General features: G+C 41.7%; 1 protein-coding gene and 1 non-coding gene across 2 annotated transcripts in view; one reads left to right on the top strand and one right to left on the bottom strand.

The window, feature by feature from the left end:
• The window catches only part of SLC26A4 (solute carrier family 26 member 4), a 48,764-nt gene extending 35,058 nt beyond the window's left edge, over positions 1-13,706 (bottom strand). The window contains exons 1-5 of the mRNA XM_060156209.1: positions 13,543-13,706; positions 11,887-12,026; positions 4,645-4,755; positions 2,781-2,965; positions 2,007-2,171 (exon numbers count right to left, since the gene is read on the bottom strand). Coding sequence (XP_060012192.1) covers positions 2,007-2,171; positions 2,781-2,965; positions 4,645-4,755; positions 11,887-12,026; positions 13,543-13,706 — 765 coding nt within the window. The remainder of the gene's footprint in view (positions 1-2,006; positions 2,172-2,780; positions 2,966-4,644; positions 4,756-11,886; positions 12,027-13,542) is intronic.
• On the top strand, positions 6,251-6,322 carry TRNAE-UUC (transfer RNA glutamic acid (anticodon UUC)). The gene has a single exon. It is a non-coding gene; the product is annotated as a tRNA-Glu (tRNA).
• Positions 13,707-21,330: the final 7,624 nt, after the last annotated feature.

Below are 21,330 nucleotides of genomic sequence, written 5' to 3'. Positions count from 1 at the left end.
CATAAGTCACATAATAGTTTAAAAACTATTTTTGACCTTGTTCTAGTGTTTCCTGGTTACTTTGGTCTCTGTTGAAAGTGGAGTTATTTGTAGCAAGCTTCATCTTAAACATAGTCCTAGGAGACCAGAAGGACTATTTCTGTCCCCTGTGTGTGGAAGTCCAGCAGTGGCCAGGGACCCAGGTCACCCAACGGCCTAGGCCTCCTGTGATCTGTGAGGATGCAGGCCTAGCGATGTTCACACGAGGAGGCGAGCACACTCAGTCGGACTGTCTTGGTGGATTCAGGAGTAAGTGGGTTTGTACAGGGAGTGAACAGTGCCTGGCACATGGCAGGTTTCAATAAATACTTATTGAAAAGATGAATGAATGACAATGAAGGAATAAATGAATCAACAGTTGATAGAGAAAGTAGGAAAGCAAAAAAAAAAATGGTGTGTAGGGACTGCAAAAGTGAGACAGCCTCTCAGAAAAAGGTAGTCAGAAGGTCTCAAAGCAAACCAAGGTCTTAGTAGGAAAAAAATCAACAATGACAGAAATAATGATGAATGAAAAAACATCTGCTAATACGCTGGGTCCTTGGGAAGTGAACAGTAAGTTCCATGAGGTCTGATCGTCATGATAATGAAAATAACAATAATGAACTGGATTGTTACTATGAGCCTGGTATTGTACTAAGTGCTTTACACAAATTTTCATTTTTAATCCTCAGAATGCTAACAAGCAGCTACTCTCACTACTCCCATTTTACAGCTGAGAACACTGAGGCTTAGAAAAGTTAAATATGACATGACCAGAATCACATGTGTCATAGGTGGTGGAACCAAGACTCCAACTCAAGTCTACTGAAGTTCAAAGTCTATGATCTTAATCACTATGTTAAACTGGCTCCTCTACCTAGTCCCACTGCCTAGCACAGTATCTAGCCTGGAATAGGCACTCGGTATGTCTGTTGAATGGACAGAGTAATGTGGGATTATGGCACTGCTGTGAACCTGAGCAAATTCCTGTCCACCTCACTAATTTTTAGATATGTATGCATGGCCTTACCTCATTTTAGAAGCTAATACATGGGTCATTAAAGGACTCAAACTCATTCTTAACGCTGGCGCATTGTATTTGCCTTGTATCGTTCTCCCCAAGCTAGGGTGACATCATGTTACTATTACCACCATTTTTCAAGCGTTGATAACATGCTTTATATAGAACATACATTTAGATCCAAGAACTTTTTCAAATCTAATTAGTGTGATCTACATCCTTCTTTTGCATCTCTTTTGCATGTTGAATCATCTCTGAATCTAATGTTCCTCTTCGTCTATAATTGCTGAGACATTTACATTATGCATTTTATGGACTCTCACAGTGAAAAAGGGCTTTAGAGGTACATCTCCAATCATTTCACTTTATAAATAAAACAGAAAAGAAGCCTTGGGATGTGAAATAATAATTTCAAAATAACACTTTTTTTTTTTTTGAGTACTTGTTATAGGCCAGCCCCTAGGCCAAGTGCTTCTCATATATCCTTATTTAACTTAATTGGTAGCTATTACTACCAACTCCATTTTATGGAGAAGGAAGCTGAGGCATGGTGATTTGCTCATGTAATAGTGCAAATAATAAACAATAGGGTCAGGATATGAATCCCGTTCATCCAAACTGAGCTTTCAGCCACTGTCCTACACCATGTGTCCAAGGTCACTTAGCTTAGCAGAGGCAAAATTGAGAATGGGGTTCAAGTCTGCTGCCTCCCAGGCCAGTCTTCATTGTGGCACTTTGTTTTCATTAATATTTTTAAGAGCAATGATACTTCTGAAACTATTTTGATCAACTGAGAACAATGTTTTACAAAATCTGCCTTTTTCAATGTTACCCCTGATTCTACTGCTTCTTTCAGAGAAGAATGTGTTCAGTGACTCCCAAAGTATGGCATGGAGGAACGTACACTTTCCAGACTCAAGTTCAAGAGGAAAAGTGAGCCATCCCTGGATTAAGAAGCAGCACTTACATAGATAATGGAGAGAATTCCATTATAGTTTTTGGTTGAAACATTGAGGACAATCTTTAGCTGTGAGACCAACACTTGGAAGGCAGCAGCTGTTGTGAATCCACCAACCAAAGGATCTGCCAGGTACCTCACAATGAATCCAATCTGCAAACCTCCAAATATCAACTAGAACAAGAAGAAGGAAGGAAAAATTAAATGTTTGCCTGGGAGAAGGATCAACCCTTTTGAACTATTAATGAATTAAACTTAACACCAATTAAAACTCTGGTAGCCTGCCGATAACACAAAAATACTTGTAGGAAAGAAATCTGAATTTCTTAATGCCCTCTCTCCTCCACCACTCTAAAATTTGAAAACCATGTGTAGTACGAACATTAAGTATTTCTAGATATGTAATAAGAAAAGAAAAATTCATGTAGCTTATTTCTGTGACTTGCAGTTGCCATGGCTCTGCTCAACAGAACATTTTTTTTCTCTTTATGGGTTCTGGCTCATTTCCCTTCTCTTAGTCTCATTTGAATCACACATGTTCTTCTGCCTTTTTTTTTTTTTTTTTCTGTCTCTGACTTTGATGATTAAGTGAGCCTTAATAAGTGGGGGCTTGCTGACTATTTTAGCATCTGACCTAAAACAATATAACTTAAAAAATAACTTTGAGGGGTCGGTAAATTGATTTGTTTTGCTTTTAAATGAATCTTTAAGTCCACATGCTCTACAGTTAATTCTTTCAAATACAAATCATGCCAATCTGTATATTCCTTGTAAGCCCATTACCTGTATGATTCCAACCAAAAGAGTAAGGGTGCTCGCAATCAATACTCTTGCTGCGTCTCTAGCTGCGGAGTCTATCATGGTGGTGTTCAGTGTAGTTCCATTACTGCTGGACATGAGAAAGTGTTCGTCGGGGGCCATGCTCAGAACAACAGATCCCACCATTAAACTGACCACTGGGAAAGGTCCTGGGGAAAAAAAGTCTCTTATCAACTAATAATTATTAATCACTTGTAAATCAACTATACCTCCATAAAAAAACTTTAAAAAATTATTATTATTAATTGCAAATGTTTCGGCTCAACATGTCTACGTAGGATTAGAAAGATGTGTGAAGTAATTAGCTGTGATTGGGAAAATACTGTTTGTTCGCAAAAAAAAGCTAAAAAGTAGATGCTTCAATGCATTCATGACCCAGAAATGAGCAAGAGAGACATGTAGGTGCGTCATTGTAATACAGCTTTCAGACTGCTTTGTAAGCGCACAGGAAGGGTGTCTAACCTATCTGTGTGTGATCTTCACGTATATGGGTGGGACATGGGGGGGTGGAGGGAAGAGTTGTCAAGAAAGGTTTCCTGGCAGAAATGGCATACTAGCTGAGTCATTACTTGTTCCATCTTATTTTTATTACAGGTAAGTTCATTTCCTAGAGCATCCAATGTCCTGATCTCTGTGGAGATAAGGACCTTGATCAATATCACCTGATCAAAATTAGGTTAAAGAAATAGCAAAGGGAGTATAGAGTTTCTCTTTTTCTCTTTCCAAGACAAATTTTTTCATATCAAATGCCAGTCTGTAAGATTCTACGTTTCAAAAGTACTTTTCTTTCAGCAGCTGCTCCATTCACTACTGATGTTTTTATCCATGATGATGATGATCCTATCCTTTGATCATGGAAGGCTTTAACAGCTGGGAGGGCTCAGTACCAAAATCCAGTAACCCGGAGTGTCTAAATGTATAGAACACCAAAGAGAAACAAATCAGCTTCTGTGTTCCTCACCTCATCATGCATTTGATACTGATCTACTCTCCCAGGTGAGAAAGTTATTTTAGTCAATAACCTCATTCTGATCTCCTTTTATAGACAAGGCAATATGCCAGACACTGGGGGAAATACAACGAAGGATAAGGATATGGGCTGGGGATATAGTAGTAGATGGCTGCATTTGTTTCAAAAGGATTGCCCAGGTACACATGTCTAGCCAGCAGATGGATGTAGGCGAAAAGTTATCTCAAGTGTAAATGTCAACGTTGCAAAATAGCATTAAAACACTCATTTGCTAGAACATTTTAGCAGAAGAAAATCAAATTTTAGGAAGTTCAGGAAATAAATCTATTTTGGGCCTTACTAAGAAGGACAGCCAAGCTCAGTTTCTAAATTGTTGTGGCACGATTTTGCCAGTCTTCCAATATTAGTGACTTAAAATAAGTATGCTCTTTAATAAGACAATGAATATGTATTTGATGAACATAATTTAGTAAAAGCTAAGTTAATCTAGTAAAACAGCAGGTTTGAAGACCTATTGAAGATTTTTTTCCCTTGTCATTTTTAATTTTAGAACACTTTCTAAATATAGAGTCAAATGTATTACATTTTTGAAAAGCAAAACATGCTAAGATTTGAAGGTAGGCTACAATTTTTTAACAATCTTTCAATTTTCTCCTCTTCATTAAAAAAAAGGGGATTAAGTGTAAAGCTTACACTTTACACTTAAGAACCATTGCATCATTGAATAGGAAAAGCGGGTAAAGCACTGATGCCCTATCTCCCTAGAAAACATTAACAAAGATATGGAAGCAGAACACACATAATATAGCCCAAACACGTTAAATGTGAACAAATAGAATTGTATATGCTTATAATTACCAACTGAGATGTGTCTTGATGTTCCGAAGATAAAGTATGTCAGGATAGGAAAAAAAGCAGAGTAGAGACCATATCCAACAGGAACAGCAGCTAGTAGAGCATACGCCATGCCTGAAAGTACATCCAAAATGATCAAATTCAGAAACAAAAGTTATGCTTTATGTCTACGGTACAGAGAAAGGCCTTTTCATAGATCTCTTCAACTTACAGCTCATTCTGAGTGATTTCCTTACTACCCTAGGATGCAGAACATGATTCAAATCAGCTGGGATAATGATTGCAGCTCACGTATCACCTGCTCAAAGGAGCTGACTCAACTGATTAGTAACTCAATCATCAGGTGAGTGGAAAAAGAAAGTCAAGTCAGTTGTTGATTAAAAACTTGATCAAGGGCTTCCCTGGTGGCGCAGTGGTTGAGAGTCCGCCTACCGATGCGGGGGACACGGGTTCGTGCCCTGGTCCGGGAAGATCCCACATGCTGCGGAGCGGCTGGGCCCGTGAGCCATGGCCACTGAGCCTGCGCATCCGGAGCCTGTGCTCCGCCATCGGAGAGCCCACAACAGTGAGAGGCCCATGTACCGCAAAAAAAAAAAAAAAAAAAAAAAAACTTGATCAATTCAGTTCAAAGGCTCAGGCTGGGTTTGTCTGAATTCAGTGTTTCAGTGCTGTGAGGAACACAGTCATTGTTGCCTGCCCTTTCTCCTTTCTTGTGGGGGAACAGAAGTTAGATCCAAACAAAGAAAAAATCTGACCTTTGTACATAGCATAGGCTCTCCACTAGGAGATCAACACCTTCGCTAGGCTATCCCAAGTGGCTTCTGGGTCCATGAATGTCACACTGTATGGAGAAATCTCAACCTTTCTTGTACATGGCAGTGGAAGACAATAATGTGTTGGCTTTTTGTTTGTTTTTTGCCTTAAACAACAAACATCTATTTCTCACGGTTCTGAAGACTGAGAGCTTCAGGATGAAAGTACCAGCAGTTTCAGTGTCTGGTGAGGGCCCTCTTTCTGGTTTGCAGATGGCTGCCTTCTTGTTGTATCCTCACATGGCACAGAGAGAGTGAGCTCTGGCCTCTTCCTCTTTTTATAAGGGGACTCTACCTGATTACTTCCCAAAGGCTCCCACCTCCAAATATTATCACAATGGGGATTAAGCCTTCAAGATAAGAATTTTGGCGGCACACAGACATTCAGTCCATAGCCCTTTCCTTCTCCTGTGGGTTTTTTTTGATTAAATGCTTCTTAGGTCGTCAGCACATCTTACTCTCTATTACCTCCCTACATTTTACTCACTCACAGTGAGAGAAAATCAAGCCCTTTGACCTTTGGGTCATTAATAAAGGATTACATTTATAACAGTAAAAAAAAAAAAAAAGTGGCAACAACCTAAATATCTTGGCCTCTGAGTGCCCCAAATTATTTATTGAATGAATGTTTCAAAACAGGGAAGTGGTTAACTAAATTATACTGTAATTCTATGAAATGAAGTTGATGTGCTGCATAGAAATAATTTACTACTAATAATTTACCTATCTCTAGTACAATAAAGTGCATATAAGAAATAAGTGAGAAAAGGCAGGATTCAAAATAGTGATCAGGGAATTCCCTGGTGGTCCAGTGGTTAGGACTTGGCACTTTCACTGCCATGGCCCAGGTTCAATCCCTGGTCAGGGAACTAAGATCCCACAAGTGAGCAGAGCGGCCAAAAAAAAAAAAAAAACCCACAAAATAGTGATCAGTATGCATGCTTCCACTCTTGTTAAAGTAAACGTGTTTGTTGTACGCATTTAAAAATATGAAAAGATTTAACAGAATTCAGGTATGCAAAGACTATAATATAATAAACACCCATGTACCCACCCTCTAGCTTAAGAAGTAAATTATTGCCAGTACAGTTGAAACTCTCTATATAGTCTTTCTCATTCACATCGTCTTTCCACCCTCCACCCTCAGGAATCAACCACTATCCTGAATTTAGTGCTTACCGTTCTCACACATTTCTTTATATCTTTACGTAGATGTGCATTTATGTGTCTAGTAGGATATTTACTAAAATATGGGTTTAGTGGGTTATCTATATGCTAGGATCAAAGGAGACTTCTCATTTGTTGAAGAGGTATTTTTTTCATGTTCCTTATATGTATTTTCTAGTTTCCCACAATAAACATTCATTCATTCAGCAACTATTGATTATGTACCCTCCATGTGCCAGGCACTGTTCTAGGTTTGGGGGAATATGGGAGTGGACAAAACAAAGTCTCTGCCCTTAGAGAGTTTTCATTCTAGAAGAATCTGTATTACTGATGCAAATGTTTTCATATATAAATTACAACAAGGAATTGCAATAAACAGTCATCCCAAGAGCATAGAGTAGAAAGGTGAGGCCACAAAGGGAAGACAAGAAAAGAAGGAGCAAAAACAAAAGCAAAAAAAAAAAAAATTTTTTTTAAATATTAAAAAATAAAAGAGGGCTTCCCTGGTGGCGCAGTTGTTGAGAGTGTTTTTTCCAAGTATTTGTATTTTTTTCAAGTCTATGTATTATTTTCAAGTCTTTCTCAAACTTCCACTTGCCTAAACTGGGCTCTGCAGTCCTTACAGGCCTGGAAAATGGGGGCTTTTTCAGTTTTCACAAAGTATCCTATTTCAGGACAACTGCTACTCAGATATACTGTAAGCATATTATAAGGGAATTTGGTACAACAATTTTGAAATTACATAATTTGTAAAGAAATCTAAGCCATTGATTTAAACTATGGAATCTCTTGTGTTGGCACCCTTCCTATGTAGGATGGTGGCACATATTGATAAAGGTGCTAGCAAACATTCGGAAGCATCTAGAAGGCAAAAGTATCCATAGAAAGTAGAGAGCAGGTTCCCCATAGGTACGATTAAAAATAGCACTAGGGGGCTTCCCTGGTGGCACAGTGGTTGAGAATCCGCCTGCTGATGCAGGGGACGCGGGTTCGTGCCCCGGTCTGGGAGGATCCCACGTGCCGCGGAGAGGCTGGGCCCGTGAGCCGTGGCCGCTGGGCCTGCGCATCCGTGAGCCTGTGCTCTGCGACGGGAGAGGCCGCAGCAGTGAGAGGCCCGAGTACCGCAAAAAAAAAAAAGCACTAAAAGGGCTGCATTGATTTCTTGCTGCCTAGTGGGAACTTTTTGTTAATAATAAAAGTAAAAAAGATTTCATGATCCTTAGCATTTCTGGCTTCTCAGTAACTCCGATGAGTTTTTCCCTACCCCTCAGCTGCCCAGCCAGTGGTTATATTGGTTATAGCGTGGACCTTGCCATCCCTAGAAACTGCAGCGCCACCTCTGAGATCTCAACGTTGAGCCTCCTGCTCTCCACCTACAGCCACCTAGCCTCCCTGCTCACCTACTCCAAAATCCTTACTGCAACATTTCTTTGTCCTCAGGAGGCTTCTAATCCATGAACGGATCCACTATCCTTGGCAGCCTCTCATATTCACTTGCCTCCTTGTCCATAGAATTTTCACAAGTACTCTGAACTTCCTGGCTTCACTCTCTCTCTCCTTCCCCTGTCTTCTCTGGTAAAGCCCCAGTCTGGCCAAACCCAAGCATCACCCTATTCCATGCCAGGATCCAAGCAGCTGGATAACTGAACTAAAGTTCTCTACATTTGGGCTGGCCAGTTTCACATAAATTTCATGATCACAAGCCCCAGATGGGAACTCCACACTGCCTGGCCATCCAATTTCATTTCCTCAGGAAGTGTGCTTTTCCTCACCCCGAGATAGCTATTCAGACTTCCCCTACTCCCCTCAAACTTCCCATCCCCCTTCTCTATACAGACGCTGTTTAGAGATGAATCCTAGACTTCAACCAAAACATGGACTCCATGAGATGCCTGTTGGCTTTTTACCAAAATTTCCAATCTCTCTGCATCTGCACAGTTTTGTCTGTCTTTTCTCCTTTGAAAATGGAGGGAAAATATCCCACCTATCTTTAAGGAGCAGCCCTCCCACTTCTATCCTTGAACCGATCTACACTTGCTCCTTCTTGTCACTTTTAGTTGTTTCTCCTCTACCTCATGGACCACAGATCTCATGGTCCACTGGGTCACATCTGTGTTCTAGTACCTCCTATATTAAAAGAAAAATAAATCCTCCCATCACTCTATCTTTGCCTTTTATGCCTCTGCTTACAGCCATTTCTCTACTCTGCTTCACAGCAAACCTTCTTAAAAGTATTGTCTGTGTTCCATCACCAAGAGCATTCCATACTACAGACCCCTCTATCCTTAAAAAAAAAGGAAAGAAAGAAAGAAAAGAAAACAACTCCTCTCTTGGCTTCTGACCCCACATTCCTCAGACTGTTCTTTTTCTCTAACTTCCTGAGCCCAACCTCCTCATGTTTCTTTGTGGCCCCTCCTCAACTCCCCGACCTTTAAGTACTCCAGCTCCATTCTCCTCCCCATCTGCCCTTTCTCCCTAGGTAGTTTCAGGCATTCCCACTCCTTTAAATATCACCTCTAAAGTGATGCTTTCTGGACTTTTATGTCTAGCCCAGACCTCTCCAATGACCTTCCCACTTCTAGTATCTCCAACTCCATATTTGGCGTCTCAAATGTGGCATGTCCAAAAGGAAATGCTTGGTTTTCCATCCCAGTCCTGGTCCTCAGCCAGTCCCAATCCATCAGTATATTACCCGTGATTCCCGCTCCAAAATACATTTCAGGGGACTTCCCTGGTGGTACAGTGGTTAAGACTTCTCACTTCCAATGCAGGGGGCGCCGGTTCAATCTCGGGTGCAGCCAAGCAATGTATATATTTATTTCAGATCTCTGCAGCTCTCTCTAATCTCCTGCTTGATTGGCTTCAAGCCGAACCATCTATCCTCAGGGCTGGGACTTGGGAGAGGCAAGCGAGCAAGCGAAGTGCCTGGGGCGCATTATTGAAGAAGGCCCCCAGAGAGTAACTCATTTACGCATCTTAGTCCTGGCCCTGTCTAACCTTATCTCCTCCTGTTCACTCCCCCCAGCCCGCCCCCTCCTCCACCCACACTGGAATTCTTCCTGTTCCTCCCTTGAAAATACTATGCTCTTTTTGACCTCAGGGACTTTGCACCTTTGCCTGGTACAACCCTTCTTTCTGCTCCTTACACGGCTGTCTCCTTCCCATCCTCCTGACCCTGATTAAATTTCACGCCCTCAGGAAGCCTTCCTTGACCACTCTAACTAAAATAAACACTCCATCCCCAAATTAATCCCTATTCAAGCCTATTTAATCCACCATAACAGATATCACAATCTGTAATTATTTTTCTATTTATCTGCTTATTTATTTAATTCCTCTGTCTCCCACTTAAAATGAGCTCCGTGAGGTCAGTACCCACCCATGCCTGTCAGTAAACCACTGAATCCCCATGGCTGGCCTACATATGTTATTCGATGAATGAATGATGATGAATGATGAACGAACATACGAACGAACCACGTTCACCTCCCAGAAATTCACCTTACAAAGATAACTTCATAGAGATAATGTTTCTGGAAAGCGTATCAGTCATAAAGTGAGGAACTGCATCGTTTATAAATTAAGATCCTAGGAATTAGACTCTGGGTTCAAATCCCAGCTCCACAACTTACCAGCTCCATGACCTTGGACAGGATGCTTAATAAACGAAACTAAAACTAAAGTTAATTCTTATAAGATACTTGTCTATGAACACTTGGGGGATATAGCTTGAAACGCCATTTTTCATACATAAAGATGATTCATTATCAGGAATGCAATTCAGTCCTCTTTAGTAAAGGTTTACAGGGCCACCTATTTTGTGCCAGTCTCATGCTAGGCACTGGCTAAACAAATATGAATTAGACAGTTCCTGTCCCCCAGGAGCCACAGGGCGTTGCCATGTCACAGCTATTAAAGTCCACTGTGTACACGGCACTTGGCATCATTTAACGTATGAACCGCACTGCCCCACCCACCTTTGTGATTGAAAACATGGTTGGCCAGGCTGTGGCTCTGCACTGGGGCCACAGAACATCTTCCTTCTCTGTGGGAATCTCCCTGGCCTGATCTGAATAATGCTGAGAGCTCTATAGGCAAATTTTGTCTCATGGCATTGCTCAACCTCTATTACTAACTTCTGAAATAGTCCATTTCCAAGTCATCTCTCTACACACATTTCTACCCCACCCTACTTCCCATCACTTGGCAAACTGAGACTTACCCTTCAGGGAAACAGCTCTGATGACTCCTCCTCTAGGAAGCCATTCCCAGTCTCCGAAGGCTGGGTTGAGTGCCCCTGTGTGCACTCCCTTCCCAAGCAATGTTACCCCTGCTATACAGTTGGTCCTTCCATTGAACTGTTATCTATCTCCTCACTGGACTATGAGCTCCTTGAAAGCAGGTGGTGCATCTTATTCATGTCAGAATACCTAGTGCCTGGCACCTACTAGATACTCCATAAAATGATAATAAATAAATGAGATTTCTGTTTTCATGGTCCAGAAGCTTTGTAGAGTTGAGGCAAGGGCAGAAGCAAGACGATGGGGGTGGAGGACAAAGGAGAATGCCCATACTGCTATGCACCAGCCATGCAATAGATTTCCAAGATGTTCATGGAAATGTGGCATAAAGACAGTTTAAAAAATGTCCTGTGTTGGGACATTTTGCCAAAAGATTAAAATACGGGGATGGATTTAAAAAGGGGAGGGGGAGGTAAGGGGAGAAAAAGCCACTTACGTGTAGTCCAGGCTAAAATACGTCCTTCCCTTTCCCTTAAGTCAGTTTCAAACTGCAGGTCAAGACCATGTATGCAATGTAAAATAATTTAACGGCCTACAATCATCATTTAAAAAATATAAGCAGAATAGAATAGGACAGAATAGAAAATAGCAGAGTGTATCACCTGTAGTGAGGGTAAATATTATTTCACAAAACTTGAGATATGTGTGTATAGATCATGATGTAATGCAGATTTCTTACTGTGAGTTCTGATCAGGGAAAATTGGGAAGCTGCTGCTTAGGTGATAGGGCTCTAGTTGGAGCCATGCAGCTAAAGAAGCAGCAGGGCTTCCCCGGAAGAGAACTCCAAGGAAGAGGAGAAACAGGGGAATCTCACCACTAAGGGGCAGACTCTGGAGGAAAGATGAAGGCTGTGGAGGGTGAGCAAGCCTTTGTTGCAGACCCATGAGAACGAGGGGAGAGTTAGGAACGGCTGCTGGAGACTGCAGTTCTCCATAATTTGGGAGCTAGTCCACCACCATCTTACCTTGCAGTGTCCCCACTAGCCCAGTACTAAATCCCGAAATGGTATCACTAAGCAGCCATTCCTTGATCCGGTATTTGGGGAGCCAGTCCAAGATGGGCAGGAGAGTCTTCAGCACACCAAGTGTTCTCTTTCTTGAACAACTGTCAAAAGGCAAGAAAACTGGACTTCCAATCCAATCTCCGTCACAGCCCACTGCAAATCACAAAGTTTTGAACTGAACTCTGCTAATGTTTCTAACTATTTAGAAAAAAGGATAGGAATTGCATGGAAAATACTAACAGTGAAGTGCTTACCATGTCTTTGCCAAGAACTCTATTTACCCTTTTAAATGCACTGTACTAGAAAACACAGGATTAAGTGTTCCCTCCCCTCTCCCACCTTCTTAATCCTCTGAGAAAATATCCCTAAGCAAGAACCCATTTTCTGGTCCAGCCCCAGATTGATCAATGTAGGGTCTTTAAATGGAGATTAATTTTTGGACTTCTAACCCAGGCACTTTCTTCTTCTTCTCTTTTTCTTTCAAGAAACATAAACAAACTCTGTATATTTTGGCAATAGGAGCTTGGAGCCAGTTTTTACAACCCTTTACATGATGAATCTATATCTTGCTGCACCTTGCTATCCAGTTTTTAAAATTCAACAACCTATAGGTAAAAGAAGAAACATATTAAAAGTAGGTGAACACTATTTGACTCCTGATTCAAATAAATTATTTTAAAAATTATATTTATGAGACAATTTGAAATTTTGGACTTAATTTTTTATATTAAGGAATTTTAAAATTTTTGTGTGTGATAATGGAATTGTGGTTGTATTTTTTGAGTCCCTAAAGATATATACAGACAAAATAAAAAACAAAAAGAAACACCATATGGGACTTACGTTAAAAAAAAAAAGTCGAGCGGGGCAAGTATGTGGTGAAACAAGATTAACTTTGAGGTGATCATATTTGAAGCTGGGTGATGGGTAAAAACATGGGGGGGGGTTCATTACACTACTATGCCTACTTTTGAATGTGTTTGAAATGTTTTATAATAAAAGGTTTTTTAACAGAAAGAAAATCTAGCAGCAGCTGATAGTTCCCTTTTTGTTTGTGATATCTACTTACGGGTGTCCCGTTTGGGTTTAGAGATTGATGGAGGTTCTTCTCGGGGGGCCCTACTGCCTGACAGTGGACAGCTTGGAGCACAACGCGCTCCGTGTTCTCGCCTTCACTTCGTGTCTCTGAGTGGCATCCGTCCTAGATGAGTTTGGGGCTTTCAAGGATTCTTGGTCAGGTGACGGGTTACCCATCACCTCTCTGTAATCGAGCACCTTGCTCTCCCACTCTCCTCAGCCTAGCCTTCACGAGAAGGCCGTGGGGACCCTCTGTACCCCAAGGCGCACTCCAGGTGCCCTCAAGAGAGGAAAAGGAGATGCGGCTCCCCGAACACACCCTCTCCAAAGATGAGTTTCCGAGACTAGGGTCGATTCGGGCCGAGAATGATAGAGCCACTCTCCCACCGGGAAGGCCAGAGTCCGTGAGCTGACCGAAGCCGGGTCGACCCTGCAGGGCGGCGCAGCATCCCACACTCCGCCGCCGGGCACGCCCGCGGCTCGGCGCGCCCGGATTCCCGGCTTCACTGAGCCCCGCGCCCCGCCCGCCGCGGCTGCTACCTGCAGCCCTTGGCCAGGCTCTCCCGCAGCGTCTTGCGCTCCTGCAGGCGCCGCTCGTACTGCTGCTGGAAGGCGAGCTCGCTGTAGACCGGCCGCGACACCACGTAGCTGCAGCTGTACTCGGGGAGCGGCGGCGGCTCCAACCTGCCGCCCGGCGCTGCCATGACCTGCGAGGCGGAGGACGACGAGGCGGGAGGAGATGGAACGAGGGAAGAGAAGAGGAGGTGAAGACCGCCCGTTAGCCGCCCCCGGCCGGCCCCACCTGTTGGAGCCGATCCCCGAGACCCTGGTCCGCGCGCTGCCGCCCTCTGCGCCCGGGCCCGCAGCCCCCGGGCGCGCACCTCCAGCCTGCAGGGGGCCCTGAGGACCTCTGGGTTCCGAGCCTGCACCTGCCGCCTGGCGCAACCGGACTTTAATAAGAGAGTGAGCCCGGCGCTGAGGGGCGGCGGGAGCCCGACCCAGTCCCCTCAGATGGGCAGCCAGGGCGCTGTCCGCGTCCTGAAATCTCCCCAAACCCGGGCTGGGGCCCGCGGCGCGCAGGGGGCAGGAAGGGGGACCCTGTGAACATCCCTCTCTCCCCGCACCCGACCCAGGGCGCAGCGCCAGGCGCGCCCTGGGAAAGAAGCACAACCCCCGGGGCCGGGCGTGGAACCCTCAGTTCATGCTCCCCGGGTCCCGAGGCTGCGCGCGCGCTGCAGGCAAATTCCAGCAGCCGGGCGCGCTCTTCCGGGGACAGAACTTTGGGCGGGTGAGCAGGTCTCACCCCTCGGCCTGTTTTCCTAGCTTCCTTCTCGCACTCAGCTTCTCAGAAAGAAGGCTGTACTGTCCCCTGCCCGGCGGCTCTGTGTCACCCCACCCCCCTCCACTAGTCCCATCCCCAACCAGCGATGCCTCCCCGGGAGTTAAGCCAGGGCGGGGTGGGGTGCGCTGCATCTTCAGCGACGATCTCACCTGCTTCGGCTCAAGTCCGGCCCGGAATGCCCCCGGGACAGCCGTTCCGCCGCCTTTATAGCGCTCGCAGAAGGCAGTGAGACGTTTTATTTATGGAGCAACAGAGACACCTTAGTCCAAAAGAGGGACACACAGGCAGCGGTCTTTTCCCCACCTATCCTACCGGGAAAAAAAAAAATCCTACCCCTCCCGAATTCTTTCCCTTTCCCGAACCAGGAAGGCTAAGAATCTTACTGGCTGTCACCCAGGGGCCACCCGAATCCTCACTCGCGCCCTAATTACTAACGTGGGTTACGAGGTCAGGGGCGAAACAGCCTCTGGGGAATTGGTTACGGAGAGCAGAGCCCAGCGTGGAAGAAGAGGTCAGCTATTGCGGGGAACGCTGACCTTGACCCCTAGGTTGTATGAATCCGGAAGCTCCAAGGTCTGACACGCAGCTCTCACACCAGGTGGAGAGGAGGAAAGGAGCAGTGGCCAGTTTTGCATTTAATAAGACTTTGGATTTCTAGAAAGTCTTTCTTTAGAAGTACCCAGTGTGTGGTGGTTATAGAGAGTTCATAATTTATTCATAAATGTTAGATACGAACTTTTCTGTGTTTGTGTGTATTTCACTTCACAATCAAAATCAAGTGCCCAGGTGGCCCCTTTTCTTACCTGACTGACTCTGGTTCTTTTGATGTTTCTTCTCGTTCATCTGAACAGTCAAGGAGGGAATAAACTGGACTAAACAGGAATCAAGACTAGAAGAGAGTGAGTGGGGAGTCTGATGTATCCTACTTAATTAGTGTTTTGTCTTCTGCTGGGATGAATCTTGCTGAAACTGACTAATACGGGTTAAGATGAAGGGAAGGAGAGTTTGGTAAACAGGAAGATTCTCTCCTGATTATCAGTAAATGCAGAAGAGGCTCTAAAATATGGACCTTCTGGACACCAGCCTTCAGTTACCCAGCTGGAAAATTCAGACAATGACCATTCTATAAGGAACAGGAAACAGAATCCTCACAGGAGAACCCTAGTGTAAATCCCCTGAAATTGTATTCAACATGGTGTGGTGAACATGTGTGTGTTTTTCAGAGGGATGAATGAGTAAACAACTTTCAACAGATCTTCCAAAGCTTACTTGACCATTATTAAGGTTAAGAACCCTTGAAGAAAGGACCTGAAAAGAAATCCAAGGACTTCCCTCGCCGTCCATTGCTTAAGACTGTGCTTTCAATGCAGGGGACACGGGTTCGATCCCTGGTTGGGGAATTAAGATCCCACATGCTGTGCAGTCACAAAAAAAAAAAATCCAGGTCATGAACTTCAGAATTTCTATCCATCTGCAGAGGAGAATGCATATATATATATATATATATATATATATATATATATATATATATGTAGTTCTAGAGACATTTTTGGTTATCATACTGGGGGGATGCTACTAAGATGTAGTGGAAAGAGGCCAGGGATGCTACTAAACAACCTACAATGAAGTTTTCAGTCCCTCTAAGTTTCTGTATGTTATTCGAATGTACATTTAATAATAAGTTGTTATGTGTACTAAATATATGCATCTCTCTCCATATATACAGTACACTGAAATAGAGGCAAGTTTTTTAAAGTAGATTCTGAATGTCCCCACTTATCACACCCCCACACACACCTTCAACGTCCAGTTAAAACACTGTCTCAAGCATGAACAGTGCTTGAGTCTCTCAGAATTAATCCAGTTACTTCTCTGGATTGTCTTGGCACCTTATCTGGGCCTCTCTCTTTAAGACACTTCTCACTATCTAGCTTAGTATCATAATTTGATTTACATACAGGTCTTATCTCCCTCACTAGACAAAAACTTCTTGAGGGCAAGCACAATGTCTCCCTCCAGTCATTATTACCTTCTATAATGTTTTCTAAAAAGATATAGCTATAGCCCAAACATATTTTTTTTAAAAAAACTAAAAATTATGCTACATATTGGTCTACAACTTTTTTTTTTTCAGTTAAGGCTATGTTAGGAATATTTTCCCAGGTGAATATATATGGATTTTTCTTAACTTTTTAAATAGCTGTCTAAGATTTCATACTATAACTCAGTTCCACGGTAACTCACCTAGATGATTCACAATTCTTTATTGATTTAATTTGGAGGCATTCTGTGCAAATATAAATATAATCTGTGTCTCATTCTGATAGGCATTTCTGCTCCCTGTCACTTGCTATTTTGAACATTTTTAGTCTAGTCCAGTCAGCTCTGTGGACCACTTTGTATCACAACTTGGTGATCATATGGTGATGGTAGCAATTCAAAGGAACAGGGAGTGGGTTAGAGGTCTCAGAAGGACAGAGGAGAAAAGAAGCTATCAAATAACACTAGGAGTCAATGGTGTAACTTCCCCTGGAGAATAGACAGAATTCTTTGAACTGCATCTTTCTAGATAAGGATTTGGTTTAACAATTATCGCACTATAATAAGACTTAATGTACCTGGATGAATATATTGCCTTTTTTTTCTTTGTTAAATGCATTTTCTTTTTCTTTTTTCTTTTTTTTTTTTTTTTTTTGCTGTACGCGGGCATCTCACTGTTGTGGCCTCTCCCGTTGCAGAGCACAGGCTCCGGACGCGCAGGCTCAGCGGCCATGGCTCACAGGCCCAGCCTTTCCGCGGCATGTGGGATCTTCCCGGACCAGGGCACGAACCCGCGTCCCCTGCATCTGCAGGCGGACTCTCAACCACTGCGCCACCAGGGAAGCCCTAAATGCTTTTTCTATTGAAGAAATAAATGGTGCATGGACAGAATGGCATCTCCCTTACAGGTTTCTATAAAAGTATAGAACTGCTTTTCTCACTAGTCTGAATTTGGCCATCCTTTAAAAATAGAAACGAGTAGGAGGTGATAACAGCTGACTCTCCCCACCCAATTTACTTGTTATATTAAACACCTCAAATTACTCACTTTAGAAATCAAGCTTCACCTGTTTCACATAGAGGTGGGTGGTTCTTATTTACCAGAATTTAATCATTTCCAGGACTTCTTTCCAAAGAGATAGATGTGTCACTTCAAAAAGAAATGTCAGACAATATTATTGTTACCTTCCAGCACTTATTTAGCAGTTCATGCTGATTAAAATGCATTTCCTTATTTATATCCTTTAGGCATTTGGAGTGTAAGACAAAGTCCACTATTAGATCTGCACACTCACTTATTTGTTCATTCATTCATTCATTCATTCAAGGACTTATTAAGAATTTATGAGTGCTGGCCATGATACAGTGATGAACAAAGAAGCATGAACCCTGGTCTCATACCTGTGGGTGCAGCAAACATTCACTACATGGTCACAAGTTGTATATTATATTTCACTGATTCTAAAATGCAGATTTTTCACATTCTATCAGGACTCATAATTGATGATGTGTTATAGTTCAATTGGCAGCATTTTTTTTCTTTCTTAGTGGTTCATAAAATAATTGTGAGTTTTACAATTAATGGCATAATAGAATTGATGAAATATGAATATATATAAAATCATAAGTGTAGCTATATATTTGAGTGATTTCGTGTGTTACAAGAATGACTTAATTGAGTCCTGTGTTTATTTAAATTGAGAGAATTCAGTCTTGCTACCTTCTTCTGGTCTAGAGGGCAAATTTTACTTAGTTTCTTTTTCGTCTTTTTTTTTTTTCCAACTTAAAAATTTCTCTAATCAGTAGAATTGCAAAATAACAGAAATATGCAAATAATGCCCCCAAAGTCTGTTTTTAAAAGCAACCTAGATTCTGATTTTTATCATTTTCTACCTTTGAACTGTAATGTTTGTACCTTATTTCTTGCTTTTTTTTTAAAATGTAGAATTGAATTGAATCACTTCTGTTTGGAGGCAGCATTTGACTCATTGTTAACATTTCAAAAAGAAACACTGTCTACTTTTCACATTGACATTGATGAAAAACCAATTGCCAGGGAAAGTCATTTTCCCTGGGAATTTCAACTCTGATCTGTGAGCTTTATTTTTATTATGTTTGTTAATTTTCTCAAGACAATAGATGCTAAGTTTCTGCCATATTTAAACAAAAAGATAACTTTAACTTTCTCTTTTTCTGATCTCTCCTCTGAAAACTGATTTGGCTTATTTTCAGTAAGCATACAGTTTTGTACTCTATTGTTTTTCATTTATTTCCTGAATGGTACTTTTTCCCCCCTCTCCAGATATAAGATCTGCTCCTTAAAGACAAAAATAATATGTTATATGTCTCTTATGGTATTAAAAAATTAAATATGTCTGTAGTGAACAAGTTGGAAAATATATTAAAATTGAAAATAGCAATCATTTCTTATCACCCACATAATCTCTGCTAAGCTTTTTGCTTATTTCCTTCTTGTTTTTTTTTTCTATGCACACAAACGTATATATTTCAAGCAAGTAAGAGTATAATGCTAGTCTTGTTTTGCAACTCTACACAATACCTTGGCAAATTATGACAATGTAATAGATACTGGAGAAATACTTGTCTAATTATTGATTGCTTTATCATTTAATGATGGGATCTTGAGAAATCATTGCCTCTTGAGGAATGAAACTTGTTTTAAAAGATGAGAATTTATTCTTTTTTAAGAAAATCACTAAACAAAAGAATTCTTTCCAAACATGTGTGGCAGTCCATTCCAATTTCAGGCAAATTTCAGTGTCAATAAATATTCATTTTTATATAGTATAATTCAGTAAATGTTTCAGATAGTAGAGGAAAAACCACATTCTTTAATATAAATCCAAATTTGATATTGTCTTAGTAAAATTCTCTCTCATGAGATAAATGAAATAATGGCACTTTTTTAAGGCAAATTGTAATTTGAGGGCCCGCCCAACTATCTTATTACTTAAATGTACTTAACTTTTAAAAAAATTTTTAAGGTCTTTTTTTTCCCCTTTTTTTAAAAAATTGAAGTATAGTTGATTTACAATGCTGTGTTAGTTTCAGGTATACAGCAAGGTGATTCAGTTTTATATATATATATATATATATATATATATATATGTACTTTTTCAGATTCTTTTCCCATATAGGTTGTTCCAAATATTGAATATAGCGCCCTGTGCTATATAGTAGGCCCTTGTTGGTTATCTATTTTATATATAATGCTGTGTATATGTTAATCCCAAACTCCTAATTTATCCCTCTCCCTACCTTTTCCTCTTTGGTAACCATAAGTTTGTCTTCTATGTCTGTGAGCCTATTTCTGTTTTGTAAATAAGTTCATTTGTATCATATTTTAGATTTCACATATAAGTGATATATGATATTTGTCTTTCTCTGACTTACTTCACTTAGTATGATAATCTCTAGGTCCATCCATGTTGCTGCAAATGGCATTATTTTATTCCTTTTATGGCTAATGTTCCATTTTATATACATATACAACAGCTTCTTTATCTGATGTATTTAACTTTTAAAGTTATCTTTGCACACCTATTCCATGAACATGGTTTGTCAATAGAGGGAGAAAAGGGAAACTTGAGAGATGTTTCAAGTAAACACGGATGTGCTATGTTATCCTGAGTTGGATGTTTTTGTTTTGTTTTGTTTAACATTTATTTATTTATCTGGCTGTGCCGGGTCTTAGTTGCAGCATGTGCGATCATCTTTGCCTCATGCGGGATCTAGTTCCCTGACCAGGGATCAAACCTGGGGCCACTGCATTGGGAGTACAGAGTTTTAGCCACTGGACCACCAGGGAAGTCCCCTGAGTTGGATGTTTAAGTATTCCATCCATTCGTTCATCCATATGTACATCAATATATTTATTTATTTATTCGGTGAGTACTTATTGAGCCCCCTACTTGTGTCAGACACCATCTTAAGTCTTGGGGATACAGCATTGAACAAGTCTGACAAAGTTCCTGACATCTAAGTGTTATCGAACCAAACTTGGGTCAGCTCACTTGCTCACAGTAAAGCCAATCTTCTTATGCAGGTTGTGGTGAAGGGAAGTGCAGTGTTTATTGCAGGGCACAAAGCAAGGAGTCCAGGCAGCTAGAGCTAAAAAGGCCTGAACTCCCTGAAGGCTTTCAGAGAAAGCATTTTAGAAAGAGGGTAAGGGAGGGGAGTTGTGGGGTATGTGATCACCTTATGGACGTTCTTCTGATTGGTTGGTGGTGAGTCGACATCATCAACCTTCTGGTTCCGACGGGTCTGAGGTCTATGTGCTTGTGGGCAGCATACAGTTAACTTCTTCTGCCTGGTGGGGGTTTCAGTACCTGCGAAACAGCTCGAAGGACGTGCCTCAGAATATTATCTATAGTCCTTGAGGAGGAACTAAAGGTCCTTGACTTTGTTTAATGGCTAAACTATTATTATTTTGTCTTGTATGACTGTTCTCCTTTCTTTCTGCATTTTCTCACTTCTCTGATTAAATTTATTCTTTGATTAAAGTTTTTCTACAAACAAAAGGCAGGCAGAGGACATAGGTGTGCGTGGGGAGTGTCTGTTCTGGGAAGGTCCCATAGGGTCCTGATCAGTTACAAAAGGACTTATAGTCTAGTGGGGGGCAGTGATATACACAAATAAATAAATCAGATAATATCCTGTGATGATAAACTGAGAAACAGAATGATGTCAGGTAGAATTACCGGGGTGGGGGAGGGCAATAACAGCACGGAGAGAGGGAGGAAGGCTTTAAATAGGGTGGTCAGGGAAGACCTCTCTCTTTCCAAGGAGCTGACATTGTAAGAGAAATCTGTGAGAAGGAGACTGGCCTTCTGGAAGAGGGAACAGCAAATGCAAAAACCCTGAGTCAGGAAGGAGTTTGATGTGCTTCAAAAACTGAAAGGAAGGCAGTGTGGTTGAAATCCAGA

This window comes from Lagenorhynchus albirostris, chromosome 8, assembly GCF_949774975.1.
Source record: "Lagenorhynchus albirostris chromosome 8, mLagAlb1.1, whole genome shotgun sequence".
NCBI classification, from domain to species: Eukaryota; Metazoa; Chordata; class Mammalia; order Artiodactyla; family Delphinidae; genus Lagenorhynchus; species Lagenorhynchus albirostris.
The sequence above is the reverse complement of the archived record's forward strand: the minus strand, read 5'-3'. Positions and strand labels throughout refer to the sequence as shown.